Source organism: Emys orbicularis, chromosome 1 (genome assembly GCF_028017835.1).
Source record: "Emys orbicularis isolate rEmyOrb1 chromosome 1, rEmyOrb1.hap1, whole genome shotgun sequence".
In the NCBI taxonomy this organism is placed as follows: Eukaryota; Metazoa; Chordata; order Testudines; family Emydidae; genus Emys; species Emys orbicularis.
In genome coordinates this window covers 98,353,432-98,368,976 of record NC_088683.1, presented here as the reverse complement: position 1 = coordinate 98,368,976, position 15,545 = coordinate 98,353,432, and the positions used below count along the sequence as shown (strand labels likewise).

General features: G+C 48.6%; 1 protein-coding gene across 1 annotated transcript in view; it reads right to left on the bottom strand.

The window, feature by feature from the left end:
- Positions 1-7,377: 7,377 nt before the first annotated feature.
- The window catches only part of DMC1 (DNA meiotic recombinase 1), a 30,839-nt gene continuing 22,671 nt past the window's right edge, over positions 7,378-15,545 (bottom strand). Inside the window, exons 13-14 of the mRNA XM_065418312.1 lie at positions 11,963-12,079; positions 7,378-7,447 (exon numbers count right to left, since the gene is read on the bottom strand). Coding sequence (XP_065274384.1) covers positions 7,378-7,447; positions 11,963-12,079 — 187 coding nt within the window. The remainder of the gene's footprint in view (positions 7,448-11,962; positions 12,080-15,545) is intronic.

The following is a 15,545-nucleotide window of genomic DNA, read 5'->3' as shown; positions in this document are numbered from 1 at the left end:
ACAGGTGGTCCTTCCACGTTAGAAGGAAGGCGTCCGACAGAGAGCCTGGAGCTCGCCCGTAGAGGGAGCAGAATGCCTGGCACTTCCTGTTGGCCCGAGATGCGAACAGGTCGACCTGGGGAAATCCCCACCTCTGGAAGACGGAATAGATGATGTCCGGGCGAATTGACCACTCGTGCGTCTGGAAGGACCTGCTGAGACGGTCCGCCAGCGTATTCTGGACTCCAGGAAGGAACGATGCCGTGAGATGGATCGAGTGGGCGATGCAGAAGTCCCACAGGCAAATGGCTTCTTGGCATAGGAGCGATGAGTGGGCTCCACCTTGCTTGTTGATGTAAAACATGGCCGTGGTGTTGTCGGTGAGGACCAACACGCAATGGCCCTGTAGGAAATTGAGGAATGCCTGGCAGGCTAGGCGCACCGCCATCAGCTCTCGGACGTTGATGTGCAGGGCTAGTTCGGACGCGGACCACAGGCCCTGGGTATGGTGCTCCCCGAGGTGAGCGCCCCATCCTAGAGATGAAGCGTCCGTGACTAGGTGGAGGGAGGGTTGTGGGGCGTGAAAAGGCACTCCTGCACAGACCGCCGCGCGATCCAACCACCAGGTGAGGGAGGCCAAGACCGAGGACGGAACCGTGACCAGCATGTTCAGGTCGTCCCGGTGAGGACGGTACACCGATGACACCCAAGCCTGTAGTGGGCGAAGCCGTAGTCTGGCATGCCTGGTTACGTAGGTGCACGAGGCCATGTGACCCAACAGGGCAAGGCATGTTCTTATGATGGTAATCGGAAATGCCCGGAGTCCTTGAATGACGCTTGCGATGGTCTGAAATCGGCTGTCTGGCAGAATGGCTCGGGCACGTCTGGAGTCTAGGATTGCTCCAATGAACTTTAACTACTATACACAACTATCTACAGAAATGAGAACGAGAAGCTAGGGAGTGTGGAGACCAGCTATGCCGTGCTCCACAGTTCCAACGACCGTCAGGGGCGGTAAGAAGGAACTGAGGGGGCGCTGGGTCGGCTGGGGTATATATCCAGCGCCATGAGGGCGCCACTCCAGGGGGCTCCACAGCCGACCCACCGGGTGTTGCTAGGGTAAAAGTTTTCCGACGATCGTGCACGCAGCGCGCGCACACCTAACTGGAATGGATATGAGCAAGCACTCGAAGAAGAACCAGAGTTACTGTAAGTGACCGTTTCTTCTTCTTCAAGTTGATGCAGATGTGTATACATCTGCACAGTCACTTGATCATTACCTGTTAGTTCACTCTCTCTGGGGCACCTAGCATTGGCCACTGTCGGTAGACAGGATACTGGGCTGGATGGACCTTTGGTCTGACCCAGTATGACCAGTCTTATGTTCTTATGTATTCCACTTTGGTGACTTACAAGCTACCCCATTCAGAAGGGGAGGGGGGGCTCAAAGCCTACTGAAATAGAGATTGCAGGACCACCCTTCCGAGGCCTGCGTCCGCTCTGGAAGATGCGGTAATAGCATAATGGTCTGTAAATGTATGTATGGACCACATGGCCACCCTGCAAATGTCCAATATGGGAATGTCACTGAGGAATGCCATCGATATTGCTTGTGCTCTTGTCAATTGAGCTCATATCCACTGAGGAGGCATAGCCGAAGCTATCTCATATGCAGTCTTGATACAGGATATTATCCATCTAGAGATGGTATGTGCAGAGACCACTTGTCCCTTCATGCGATCTGCATAAGACATGAACAGACGAGGCAAAACATGAAACAGTTCAATCCTATCCAGATATAAGGCTAGATATTGCCTGACATCCAAAGTTTCGAGGTGCTGTTTCTCAGGGGATGAATGTGCTTAGGGAAAAACACAGTTAAATACACCACCTGGTTCAGATGAAATTGACAGACCACTCTGGATAAAAACTTTGTGTGTAGTTATAAAGTTATATACTTTGGAGGACTGTGTGTAAGGAGGCCCTGCCATGAGAGTCTGCAATTCAAACACCCTTCTTGCAGACATAATGGCTACCACGAACACTGTTTTCTGACACAAGAGGGGCAGTGGACATTACAGGGCACTAGGGGCTCGAATGGAGGGCCCATTAGGGCCAACGAAACCGTGTTTAGGTCCCATAAAAGTTCTTGGACCACAGAGTATAAATGGAGAAACCATTTTAGAAATCTCATTACCATAGCATTGGCAAAGACCGATTTCCCCCTACCCCCCCCCAAATAGGGGGATGATACTGCAGTCAGATGCACCCTCAGTGACCTGAGTGCAAGTCCAGATATATGAAGGTATCCTGAATTTAAGTCCGAGTTGGTTGGTTCCTACGGGCCAAGGACCACACTGAAAACCTTTTCCACTTCGCTAAGTAGGCCATCCTGGTAGAGGACTTCCTACTGTTGAGTAGGACTTGTTGGACAGCTGCTGAGCAATGCCCTTCTTCATTAAACTGTGCAGCAGCCACGCCATGAGGTGCAGGGAGTTGAGTGCGGCATGGCGAATGCGGTCGTGGTTCTGAGTAAGCAGGTTGAGATGGGGAGGAAATGGTATGGGAGGCTGAATCAATAGCACAAGAAGGTTGGAGAACCAGTACTGTCTCGGTCATGCCAGGGCTATGAAGATAAGTTTGGCCCAATCTGCTTTGAGCTTGAGGATGATCTATGTAACCTCATAACCTTGCAATTAGTATTAGTGTTAGTGGTTTAGTGTGTGTTAGTTCTAGTAGTTTCCCCCCCAGTGATGCCTTCAGTGGGGACGGGGTTCAAACATGGTCCTTCATGTGGGGGAGCGATTCCTAACAGCGATCCCTACACACACTCTCTGCTTTGGAGCTCAAACTCCAGCCACAGGTAGTAAGAAGGAACTGAGGAGAGTCAGGGCGACGCCACCTGATATAGCCAAGGGAGGGGCCACAGTCACTAGATGCAAGTACCACCCTTCTATGGGTACTGCTAGGGAAAAGTCTCTGGCTCCAGTGCACTGGGCACACACACCTAAGTGGAATACATATCTGCATCTACTTGAAGAAGAACTGCAGACACCAATTGTAAAGAGCACACTCAATGAGCTTAGAGATGAAAGGAAGGAGGTGTGACACTGTATGGAATATGGGAGACACTTTATGATATTATTGATACTAATATTATAATCTTACCAGATATACCATGTGTGACGGGTTGGATCACAGAAACCCCCTTGGGAGCTGCCACCCGCTGAGCTGAGAATACCACAGAGAACCCGCTTCTGCCAGAACAGGCACCCCTCCACTCCTGTCTTGCTACGTTAGCCACTCCAGTCAGCTTCAGCACAGATACAGAGGTTGGGCCACACCCAGCTGCAGTTCACTGAAACTGAGATGCACTCAGCTCAGGGGCTTCTTAGTTAACAGAGACTTTCCCAGAGCCCAGTGTTTAGTCTTTCTGGGCAATTTGCAACTTGTATAGTTCTAGCTTCTTCTGATCTTTAATCTTATTTATTTTGCTTCCTTTTCTGTCCCTACTTCCCTTACCCGAAATAAGCAAACAGAAAATAACAAACCAGTAACCACTTTGTCTGTTCTCCAGCCACCACACTTAAAACTCACTTAAAATCACTACCAGTATCTCAAAGCAATCTGTGCACAGATCCTGCCAACTACGCCACTGTGACAGGTTGGATCACAGAAACCCCCTTGAGAGCTGCCACCTGATGTGCCAAGACTACCTCTGTTCCTGCTTTCCCTGCCAGCTCAGGACTCCAGCACCCTGTCTTCAGCTGACTAAAGAGAGAGCCTCCCCACCCCCCAGGATACTTGGAAGAAACTGGAACAAAGGGGTGTGAGTGATTGCTGGACCCAGGCTAAAGGGAGATTAGTCTATAAAAGAGAGCATTCTGGAACTGCTGAGGATCTTATCTGTATTCAGTGTTTGATTAGACATAGATTTGCGCATTTTATTTTATTTTGCTTGGTGACTTACTTTGTTCTGTCTGTTACTACTTGGAACCACTTAAATCCTACTTTCTGTAATTAATAAAATCACTTTTTACTTAGTAATTAACTCAGAGTATGTATTAATACCTGGGGGAGCAAACAACTGTGCATATCTCTCTATCAGTGTTATAGAGGGCGAACAATTTATGAGTTTAACCTGCATAAGCTTTATACAGGATAAAACGGATTTATTTGGGTTTAGACCCCATTGGGAGTTGGGCATCTGAATGTTAAAGACAAGCACACTTCTGTGAGCTGTTTTCAGGTAAACCTGCAGCTTTGGGGCAAGTAATTCAGACCCTGGGTCTTTGTTGGAGCAGACGGGAGTGTCTGGCTCAGCAAGACAGGGTGCTGGAGTCCTGAGCTGTCAGGGAAATCAGGAACAGAGGTAGTCTTGGCACATCAAGTGGCAGCTCTCAAGGGGGTTTCTGTGATCCAATCCGTCACACCATGTAAGGTATCCGTGAAAATGTTATGATTTGCCAAGTATGATAATCTTTTGTATATGTTTGTATCATCTTTGTATTGTAAGTTATAAATATGTGTGGTATATTTGTATTTCAAACTTGTGCTGTGTATCTGGGTGACACCCCCAGACAGAAATGCATCAGCACTGCCTATCCTGTTCCATAGCCCATCAAGGGCAATCAGTGACAATGAATCCATTGAAGGAAGCCAGAGGCTTCACCTTATGAATCAGCAAGACTTGTGGGGCATGCCTGTGAACAGAGAACTCTAAGGCTTTTCCATGCCATGTGCTGTGAAGCTTGTGTTTGGGACAAAGGATGTACAAGCCACGTGGCAAAAGATATGAAAAGGCAGCTGCATCATTCTCCATTTTGTTTTCAATCCTGCTTCTTTCCTCTGGAGTAACTTCTCTACAAACTGAAGCTCTGAACAAAGGACAGAATGACCCATCCAAGCTTTGGATGTGTTCCAGAGGGACTTTCAAGCCAGCAAACTCACCAATACTGCTAAGAAATGGATATATGGATCTGGAGACATATGTGTATCTGATTGCTTTACCATTTAACAACTCTCTTCTTGTTCTTTCCTTTTCTTTTCTAACAAACCTTTAGTTTTAGATACTAAAAGATTGGCTGGCAGCGTGGTATTTTGGGTAAGATCCAAACTAATATTGACCTGGCAATGTGAACCCTGTGGGGTTCAAAAGAACATTTTGTATAGTGAGCAGAGTTTTTAAATAACTCCTCACCTTACTGGACCTATGTGCTAATTGGGAGCCAGAGAACTGGAATGCAGTAAAGGGGGCCGTGTGATTTCTTTTTTCAGCTTCTTGATAACCAGTATGGGGGATCAGGAGCACAATTTTTGACTGGTTGGTGGGTCTAACTTCAGTGTTAACCACCAGTTTTGGGAGAATCTGCTCTCTTTTTTGCAGCCTGCCCTGATCTTGGCATTTTCAGTGAGGGCTAGCCTAGGCACACTGGGTCACAGGAGGGAAGTGGGGCAGTAGTTGGAGAGGTAAGTTGGGTCAAGGGTGGGTTTGTTTAAGATGGAAGAGACTGAAGCGTGTTAGTATTGTGAGAGGAAAAAGCCAGAGGAGAGCAAGAAGTTAAGAGTAAGGGAGGAGATGAGTATGGGCATGAGGAAGATCAGAAAATGTGACTGGATGCAGTCACTAGGGCAACTGGAGAAGTTAGAGGAGGAAAGTGAACAAGAAACTTCTGCATCCCTCACAGGGAAGAAGCAGGAGAGAGTAGTAGGAGGGGAGGAAGGAAGAGAATGCAAGCCAAGGGGAGGGGGAAGGTCATATCATATTTTGTCTATTTCCTCTTAGAAGAATGTGTTGATGTGTGTTCTTTGTGGGCCATCCATGAGACTGTGAGAAAATATTATTTTCTCATGTACTGAAGCATCTTTCATTGCTTGTTTATGCACTATAAATGAATTGACTGTTTTGCATTTAAGTTTATACTTTAACAGATACATTTAATTAGGCTGATCACTAGAGTTTCATGTGGATATCAAGAGCTTATATTTTGCCAACCTTTGATCCAAACACAGGACCAAACCCTGTAATCTAGTGGCTCTCAAATTTTTTCCTGTTTTGGTCCACATTTTAAGAGAGAGATTGTCTAGAGTGGACTCTCTGCAGCTTTGTGCTCAAGGAGGTGTCCCATAGGCTCCATGAAGTCTTCTATCTTGTGTTTCATGAGATTTGTTATCACTAACTTGTCACCTGGTGCTGAGTCTCTTCTTTGTATTGTATTGAAAGGTGGTAAAAATATATACCTTCCTAATATTTTCTAAGAGAGCAATTGCTGTTATTGCCACAGGGATATTATGTGATTGTGAATGGGAAGAGAGGTGGTCCACAAGATAATCTTGCTTATTAAAATGTTCTTTACTCTGAAAAAGTTTGGAAACCACTGGCTTAGGGCAAGTGGAGAAGAAGGGAGCATACTGTGTTGCTTTTGTCTCATTGACCAATCTTAATAGCGTTGTCAGGCACCAGTTAGTCCCACCCCATCTGGCTCTCCTCAGTTGCAGGGAGGATCTCTGCAGCCTGGGATTCTCATAGATAACAGCTGAAGTAAGACGAAAAATTGAAGACTCTGCCCCTCCCCCAAGTGTTAAACATAGAGTGTTTCTTTATTTTTAAAAAATATTTGAAGTATTATAATGTTAGGCTATATCCCATTAGTTTACTCATGCAAATTTTCACAACAAAATCAGCGAGACTACTCACAGAACCAGGGTTTCACTCAAACCATGTGTTGGCTGTATTGCACACAAGCATAAAGAAGAGAGATGTTTTAATTTAGCATTTTTCATAGATATAAAAAATAGACAACAGCTTTAAATATTCCAAAACAGAAATACAGGCACTTTAAAAACAAATAAATAATCTAATCAAGATTTCTAAAAATCTTTTCAAGCAACTATCATTCCTCTACTGTCAATGAAACATTAGCAAGTTCACCTATTCTTATCTCTCTTTCACTGCACTTTTCCTCTGTCTACTAGTTACTCATTATTTTTTAAAAACTGTGTTTCAATGCTGTTCCATTCCATGCCATTATATTCTATTCCAAAGACATTCCTTTCCCAAGAAATTATAAAAAGTGCACATTAAGCCCATGTGACAAAACAGCTTTGCTTCTCCTGAACCACAAGGAAGGTATTCCTTGAATAAGTCACATTTCTGTGCTTTTTCAACTTCTGGCTGCTTGAAAGATCATTTTAAAAATAGCACTAAGATGAACCAGGAACTATTAAGATTATTGAAATATGATTCCTAAAAAGCTCTTCCCAGCATTCTTCTAATTCTAAACTTTCCAAACTGTGCATGAAAAACACTAAGTAACCAAGGAGTCAGACCTTGGATACCATGGCTTCATCTGAGGTGCATGGGCTGTTTTCAAATGGAGATTTGCATCAGTTTTCCATCTACTCTTTGGCATCCCCAATCCCTCCAGCAGTTATTGCAAACGTAGCTTCATTTTCAGGCATCTCAGGGCTGGGAAAAGAAAGAAGCAAGAAAATGGCTGTTCTCTGTGTAAAATGTAGTCATGATGCAGAATCCAAGATTTTATCAATTCAAACTAGGTAGAAGACCTCAAAACTCATATTCTTAGTTGTAAATTATAGAAATTGTCCATCAGGATTTATTACCAAAAAGTGTGAAATCCGCCCCTGTGCAGAGGATAAACAGCAAGTCCATTCACCACTTAATTTTCTTTTAAACATTTAAAAAATAAAGACCGGAGTGAATTGCACACACAAGTGCATATATTTTTGTTTAGATTTCCTGTTTGGAGTGGTTTCCAATTTTTTTTAAGTGATGTGGCAGACCCAAACAGTTTTGGCTCTGGAAGCTTTCCCTCCATTCCCTAGGTTTGCCACATCACCACCTTGAATCTTTACACAGCTCTGCCAATACAACTAAGGCCTGGTCTACACTACAAAGCTAGGTCAACGTAAGTCACCTTGCATCAACCTATTAGTGCTTGTGTTAACTTAAATTTATCTCCAGCTCACATAAGCTACTCGTTACGGCAATGCAGTAAAATCACCTCCCCAAATGGCACAGAGCCGTGGGTTGACCTACTGAGGTCAACACAGCGCTAATATAGACACTTCATGACCTATGTCAACCCTAACAGTCTAGAGCAGCTGTCCCGCAATGCCCCATTCCCTGCAACAGTGACTGCTTTAGTCACAACTGTAAGTTCCACTGTACAGGAAGAAGCAGCTCTGGAACCTGTATAGAAGTGGGGGGGCCACTGACACTGTGGCTCCGCCCCTGCTCCTCCTCTTCCCCTGAGATCCCGACCCCTGGCCAGCCAGATCCAGGCAGTGATAAGAGCTACCCAGCATGGGCGGCGCATGAACCACAGCTGGGGGAGGGTAGCCTACAGCCCCTGCCCTTTCCACCTGAGGCCCCACCCATTCCACCCCCGCCAGAGCCCAGAGCACCCCCCCACCGCCCGCAGCAACCAGCTCAGTCTTGCCCCGGGCTAGCCCCCCAGCCCCGGAGTGCCAGGAGGGCAGGCAGCGTGCAGCCGCAGTCCCCCCAACCCCGGAGCACAGGAGGGTGGGTGGCCCCAACCTCCCCAGATCCAGAGCGCGGGATGGCGCGGCCGCAGCCTTCCTAGCCCCAGCTGGAGCCCTGGGGGGCTGGAGCAGGACTGGAGCTGCGGCACGGCTGCATGCAGGGAGCAGAGCCTTGCCTGGCTGTTTAGGGAGGCACAGCCTTCGCCAGCCTATGCGACCCGCTGCCCAGAGAGCCCAGGATACTGTGGGAGCTCCAGACCCTCCACCTGCCCTGGGCAGGGAGCCAGGGTGCCTGAGAGCAGCCCCCAGATCATGTCCCCGACCCCAGGGCATGCTGCTTAGGGCAGGTGGAGGATCTGAGGCTGCCCACAGCAGCCTGGCTCCTTGGGTGACTCTTAGCACAGCCGGGTTCCAGCTTCCGGCCTGGCCAGGGCCTCAGGGGGAAGGGCTCCGTGGTGAGCGGGGGCTAAAGTTCACCTCAGCCCCCCCACTGGGAAGAGGCTGGCGCCACTGGCAGGGGCTGTGCTTTGCGGCAGGGGAGTTGATCAGCTTATAAGCTCCCCGCCGCAAAGCGCAGCCCCTGCTCTGCCTGCCTGAGGCTACTACACTCGTGTTAAAAGGTGAGCGGGTGTGGCCCCCTCTGGTCCCGGCACCACTGCCAGGGGGTCACAGAGACTGGAAACCAGCCCCCCTTTTAAAGCTCCCTGAGTATTTTTTTTTAAATACCATTTTCTGATTGCCCAGCTTGAACAGCAAATCTAGCAGCTCTCCCTTGTGTGCAACCGCCCAACCAACTACACCAGCTCCATGCACTAGACGTACTTCTGCCTGGAATAGACAGTAGGCACTGGATCTCCTGGGCCTGTGAGGAGAAGAGGCTGTGCAACATGGGCGGCGCATCCAATAGGCTGGGGAAGGCTGTGCCTCCCCAAACAGCCTTGCTTGGCCCCGCCCACACTCCTCCCCGAAGCCCCCTCCTGCTTGCTCTTTCCCCCTTGACCCCAGCCCAGGCAGGCTGCTCCTCTTCAGTGCTGCTGGGGCTAGGGCAGCTGGGACTTGGCTGCCTTATTTCTTCCTCCACAGTAGGCTGCTTTCCCATGCCACTCTGTGATGAGTTTGGCTGACACCATTGCAGTGAACAGGCTAGCAGCATATGGTCCTGGGTGGCTTTGGGACACCAGTAGCAGCTGTGTTCTCTATGTGCTTGTGACCCTCAGAAGTGAGAAATCACTACAGCCTGTGAAAAATAGTGCCAGTGTTCAGTACCATTACCCTATATTCGTACCCAACGAATAGGTACCGACATTTTATAGCTTTACACAACAGCAAATCCTTCCCTCTTTGTCTTTGGTGGACCTTACTTACCACAGGTGGGGCTGGAGAGCAGTGTTTTGCCCAGGCACTCCAAAGCTGAAGTGTCCATAAGCATTTCTTATTAAAAGTGTTTATCACAATAAGGGAAGGGAGTTTGGAAAATGTATCTTTCCCTGTCCCTTGTGACTGTAAATCCAATGGTACATTTGCCTGTTTTTATCGCAGCTTCTGGTGTGACAGCCTTGAGGGGTGCTCCCTCCACGCCCGGAGAATGCCTGACCCTGAGGAGGAGGAGGAAGAAGAGGACTAGGGAAGACACTTATGCAGGATCCTGCAAGCCAGTGTTGCAAGGGACTTGGAGGGCCAATATCACCAACACTATGGAGAGGACAGGGGAAAGGCCCAAGATTCCCCATAGAACAAGGAGCAGGAAATGCACCAGTACATAATGGGTCTTCTCAGGCAGCAAAGCGAAACACTGCCGACCCTAGTTGACATACAGGTTCAAAAATCCTGGATTCTCCACCCTTTGCAGGCTTGGAGAATTCCATGGTCACTGCTCCCTGGACCCTCGAACATATGACATGGCATCATGGGGCACGACATTAGCCTACCAGTTCACGCTGGGGGTCTGCAAGGAAAACCACAGCTTCACATACATTGACCTGTGAGAACCACGGCTGGTGTACATGTAGCCACAACAGACTACATTTGTTTACTCAAATGGACATAAATATTTACCTCCTTTCTCATTTTAAATTTTCACCCCATTAAGTTATGTAAAAAATGTGTATAACATTGCCTATGGTTTTATTTGCACATTGATTTTCTGCACTGTTTTTTCCCCACTCAGTAAGTTCTATTTTTGGAACTTTATTAGTTTACAACAAATATTGCAGAATTCATAACGGCAGTCAAAGCAAACAGTACTTGTTAAATGCACATTAAGCACCACAGAATTCATAGCTTCAGAAAAACACCCAAATTCAGGACCGCACAATTCTCCTGTATTTGAAGACCCTCTGGAAATACCGCAACAACTGGGGACATGAGGATTTCCTTTAGGACAGTTTGCTTAGGGATGTAGCCAAAGACAATTCAAGGTTGTTGGTGGCTGTAAATGGAGAAGCCGCAGATCGTGGAATGCTGCTTCTGGGCCTGAGAAATAAGCACTAACTGGATCCCATTGTAGTGCACGTTTGGGATAGTGAGCAGTGACTGCAGAACTTTTGGATGCAAAAGGGCACATTCCTGGATCTATGTGCCAAGCTTGCCCCACCCTCCAGCACAGGGACACCAGAATTGTGTGGTCTTGTATTTGCAATGTTCATGAGAATAGTGCAGAGCTCTGCAGGCGCTGTGCTTCTGTCAGAGATGACAGAGACTGAAAAGTCCCATGGGGGTCTGTAGGATTTCTAAAAAACAGCATGAAAATTATGAGATATGAATGGCATTATGGGATGGAGAAAGTTGCATGCTGGGAACTTGATCCTTAGCTCCCAGAGATCCCTGGGTGAGTCATTATTATCCACAAAACATTGCAAAAATATCCCAAAAGGAATTGCCCCAGATGGTGGCACAAGACACACAGCGATACCTACTGGTGGTGCACTGCACTTTACTTTGACACGAGCACTCCTGGTGAGTATGTTCAGCACAAGCAGCCAAGTATGCACACGCCTAACCAATATACAAACTTTGGTGACTGTTCACTGACAAAACTTGTGTCAAGCAAAATACATAGTGTAGACATGGCTTCAGTCCTGACCTGCCCCCTTCACAGGTGATCTGATTTAAATCCTGATCCACAGAACTCCTTATTGTTCCAGTCCTGGACCTCCTCTGGGCAGAGACTGCCAATTATACCTAATTGTTTAGTAGTTTTCTAATAGAGACAAATGTCTACTGGCAATTATGATGAGACCTCTCTAATTTCTTTTACTTGTGACTTAGGTAAAAGACAAATTCACAAGTAAAGAATTCCAACCTAGGTCTCCTACTTAATTTTCTTGTGCATTGTTTTCTCAAGATATCATTCAGAAGCAGGATTCATTTGGAACTCAGCAACCAGCTACGATGCTATCATGTTCCAGTAGTATGAGCTATGTCAGCCATTAACCATCCACCCAACATAGCTCCTGTCACACAAAAGAGAGGTGTTTACCTGTCATATATCTTGGCAATACGCAACTCCCCCCTTCCCTTCCGCAAACTAATTCTTGTGGTTGAAGCATGAGCAAGGATGTGGCCGCCAATGGGCTTCTTAGGGTCTGCCTGAAAACTAAATTAACAAAAAATAATTATTAAGTTTCTCTTGGTGAATTCCATAGGCTAACAATCATGATAAGTCGTCAGACAAGGCGTGATGATCTCAGATGAATGGATGTGTAACAAGAGGATGTAGCTAAGGGGTTGTCTATACTTAAAACAATGCAGTGGCGCAGCTTCCCCGCTGCAGTTGCTCCACTGTAGTGCTTCAGTGAAGACACTTCCTATGCCAACAGAGGAGGTTCTCCCGTTGGCATAGATACTCCAGCTCCGTGAGACAGGAGAATTCTCCCATCGATCTAGCACTGTCTACACCAAGGTTATGTCAATTTAACTGCATCGCTCAGGGATGTGAATTTTTCACAATCCTGGGGCAATGTAGTTATACCAACCTAATTTCCTAGTGTGGACCAGATCTAAGTTTTTACTACATGTATGCTCTTAGGTGTGGTTTTCAAAAGTGCTCAGTGTTGGCCGAACTCTGCTCACATGGACTCCAACAGGCGCAAAGTTAGGCCAACACTGAATGTTTTGAGAAATCCCACCCTTAACCTTTGCACCTAAACTGGTTCCACAACAATTTTGCTCAAAATTGTCAACATTTCTTGTGATATGTTTTCTAAGTTCAACCCATGGTGAAAGTGACCGTCATGACAGACAGGGCATGGACAATTTAAAGACTCAGAGAAACCCATGAGTGTAATTTGTGAATGATCTGTTGCCCCTTTTTGACCTGAGTGGCTAGTCAAAGTTCAGGGCCTGGGGTTGCCTCAGCTGGAAGTAGAAATTGGTGGCATCTGGTATTTTCTTTGATGCAATCTTGTTTATTTACAAGCAGTGGTGAGCTAGAGCCGGTTCGCACCGGTTCGCAGGAACCGGTTGTTAAATTTAGAAGCCCTTTTAGAACCGGTTGTCCCGGGGACAACTGGTTCTAAAAGGGCTTTTAAATTTAACAACTGGTAAAGCTCCAGCTCCCAGCCCCTGGCCCCAGCTCACCTCTGCTTCCTCGGCTCCTCCCCTGAACGCTCTGCCCCCCTTCTCCTCCCCCTCCCCTGCTTCCCGCGAATCAGATGTTCGCGCCGGAAGCCTGGGAGGGTTCAGAAACAAGTGGTGGCTTCGCAAGATAAGCTGGGGTGGGGGGGCACGAGGAGGGCTCCAGGGAGGCGCGGTGCAGCCCAGCCCAGTCCTGCTCCGGCCCGGGCCCGGCCGAGCGCCCCGGCTCCGGCCAAGAGACTTCGGCCCGGCCCCGGCCGAGTGGCTCCGGCCCAGTCCCGGCCGAGCACCCCGGCCCTGGCCGAGTGGCTTTGGCCCAGCCCCGGCCGAGTGCCCCGGCTCCGGCCGAGCGGCTTCGGCCCAGGCCCGGCCCAGCGCCCCCGGCCCGGCCTCCAGCGCGGTAAGGGGGCAGGGAGCAGGGAGGGGGTGTTGGAAGAGGGCAGGGGAGTTCGGGAGGGGGTGGATAGGGGTCGGGGCGGCCAGAGGGCAGGGAACAGGGGGATTGAATGGGGGCAAGGGTCCTGGGGGGGCAGTTAGGAAGGAGCAGGGGTTGGATGGGGCGGTGGGGGGAAGTCAGGGGCAGGGGTTCCAGGGGCAGTCAGGGGACAGAGAGAAGGGGTGGTTGGATGGGGCAGGGGTCCTGGGAGGCCATCAGGAATGTGAGGAGGGGTTGGATGGGGCGGCAGGGGGCAGTCAGGGGACAGGAAAGGGAGGTGGATGGGGCAGGGGTCCCGGGGGGGCGTCAAGGAAAGTGGGGGGTTGAATGGGGCAGGAGTCCTGGGGGGTGGAGGGGGGCCACGACCCCCTCCTGGGGTGAGGAGGAGGGAACCGGTTGTTAATTTTTGGCAGCTCATCACTGTTTACAAGTAACATACAAAATCCTGCTTCTTCAAATGCTGGACAAACAAAGAACAAATGGAGCACTTTCTTAGCTTACAGCCACAAGCCTCCTTAGCCAACACCAAACCTAAAAGCTCTCTCTCTAGCCAGGGCCGGTGCAAGGAAGTTTCGTGCCCTAGGCGAAATTTCCACCTTGCGCCCCCCCGCCAGCCCTGCGGCAGCCCTCCCCCCCCTACGGCAACTCCCCCCCCTGCCCTGAGGCACCCCCCCCCCTGCGGCAGCTCCCCCCCCCGGGGAGCCGTGCAGCAGCTCCCCACCCCAGCTCACTTCTGCTCTGCATCCTCCCCGAGCACGCCGCCCCTGCTCTAATTCTCCTCCCCTCCCAGGCTTGCGACGCTGAACAGCTGATTGGCGCTGCAAGCCTGGGAGGCGGGAGCAGTGGAGCGGTCGCTGCGCTGGGAGAGGGAGTCTGAGCCGCACGTGTCAGCGCGCCACCAGAAGCCCAGCCCAGGAATGCTGTAAAAAAAAAATTGGGGGCACCGCTTTTTGGCGCCCCCAAATCTTGGCACCCTAGGCAACCGCCTAGTTTGCCTTAATGGTAGCACCGGCACTGTCTCTAGCTTTTTCCAAGGTTCGTATAAAGTGCTTACAGGCTACTGCTCCAATTTCTTGCTTTTTGCCTCTGTCTCTCTCTCGGTTCTTCTTTGTTCTCAGTTGCTGAATGTTCTGCCTTCCCTCACATAGCTATCTGACTCAAATATTTACAAGACAATGGACAACCCTCAGATATCCACCCCCAAATACATCACCAAACTCTTACATTACATCCTCACCCAGAATAATTTTACACTTAACAACAAATTCTTTGTCCAAACCATGGTTACTAGGATGGCTCCCCAATATACCAACCTCTTCATAGGCCACGTTGAAGAAGAATTTCTGGACAAATGCACCACGAAACTAATGATATGCCTGACATACATTGATGATATTTTCATCCTCTGGACACACAATTTAAACTCCCTCACAGATTTCCACGACAACTTCAACAACCACCACCTGTCCATTAAACTCTCTCTGGAACACTCCCCCACTAGCATCAACTTGCTGGACCGCATGATCAGTTTCAACAATGGAACCCTACAGACAGCTATATACAAGAAAGCCATGGATCACCACACTTATCTTCATAGATCCTGTAACCACCCCAAACATACCAAGTAATCTGTTATCTACAGCCAGGCACTCAGATACCTCAGAATATGCTCTGAGGAGAAAGTCCGGGATATACACATTAACACACTCAAAACCACCTTCACCAAAACAAGGACACTCCACCAGAGAAGTAGATCGAATCATGGAACTGGCCACCCAAATACCCCAAGAAATCTGCTTCAATACATAAATAAAATCCCCTCCGACTGCACACTCCTAGTTGTCACCTACCATCCCACACTGGGAACCATACAGAGTATCATCAAACTACAACAACCATACTCGATGGGGACCCTATCCTGAAATAAATCTTTACTGGACCCCCTCTTCTGGCCTTCTAACAACACCTCCAACCTCTCCAAGCTCATCATCAGAAGCAAACTCCCCACAGACCAGGACACACCAACTCAAAGCAGCACCAGACCCTGCCA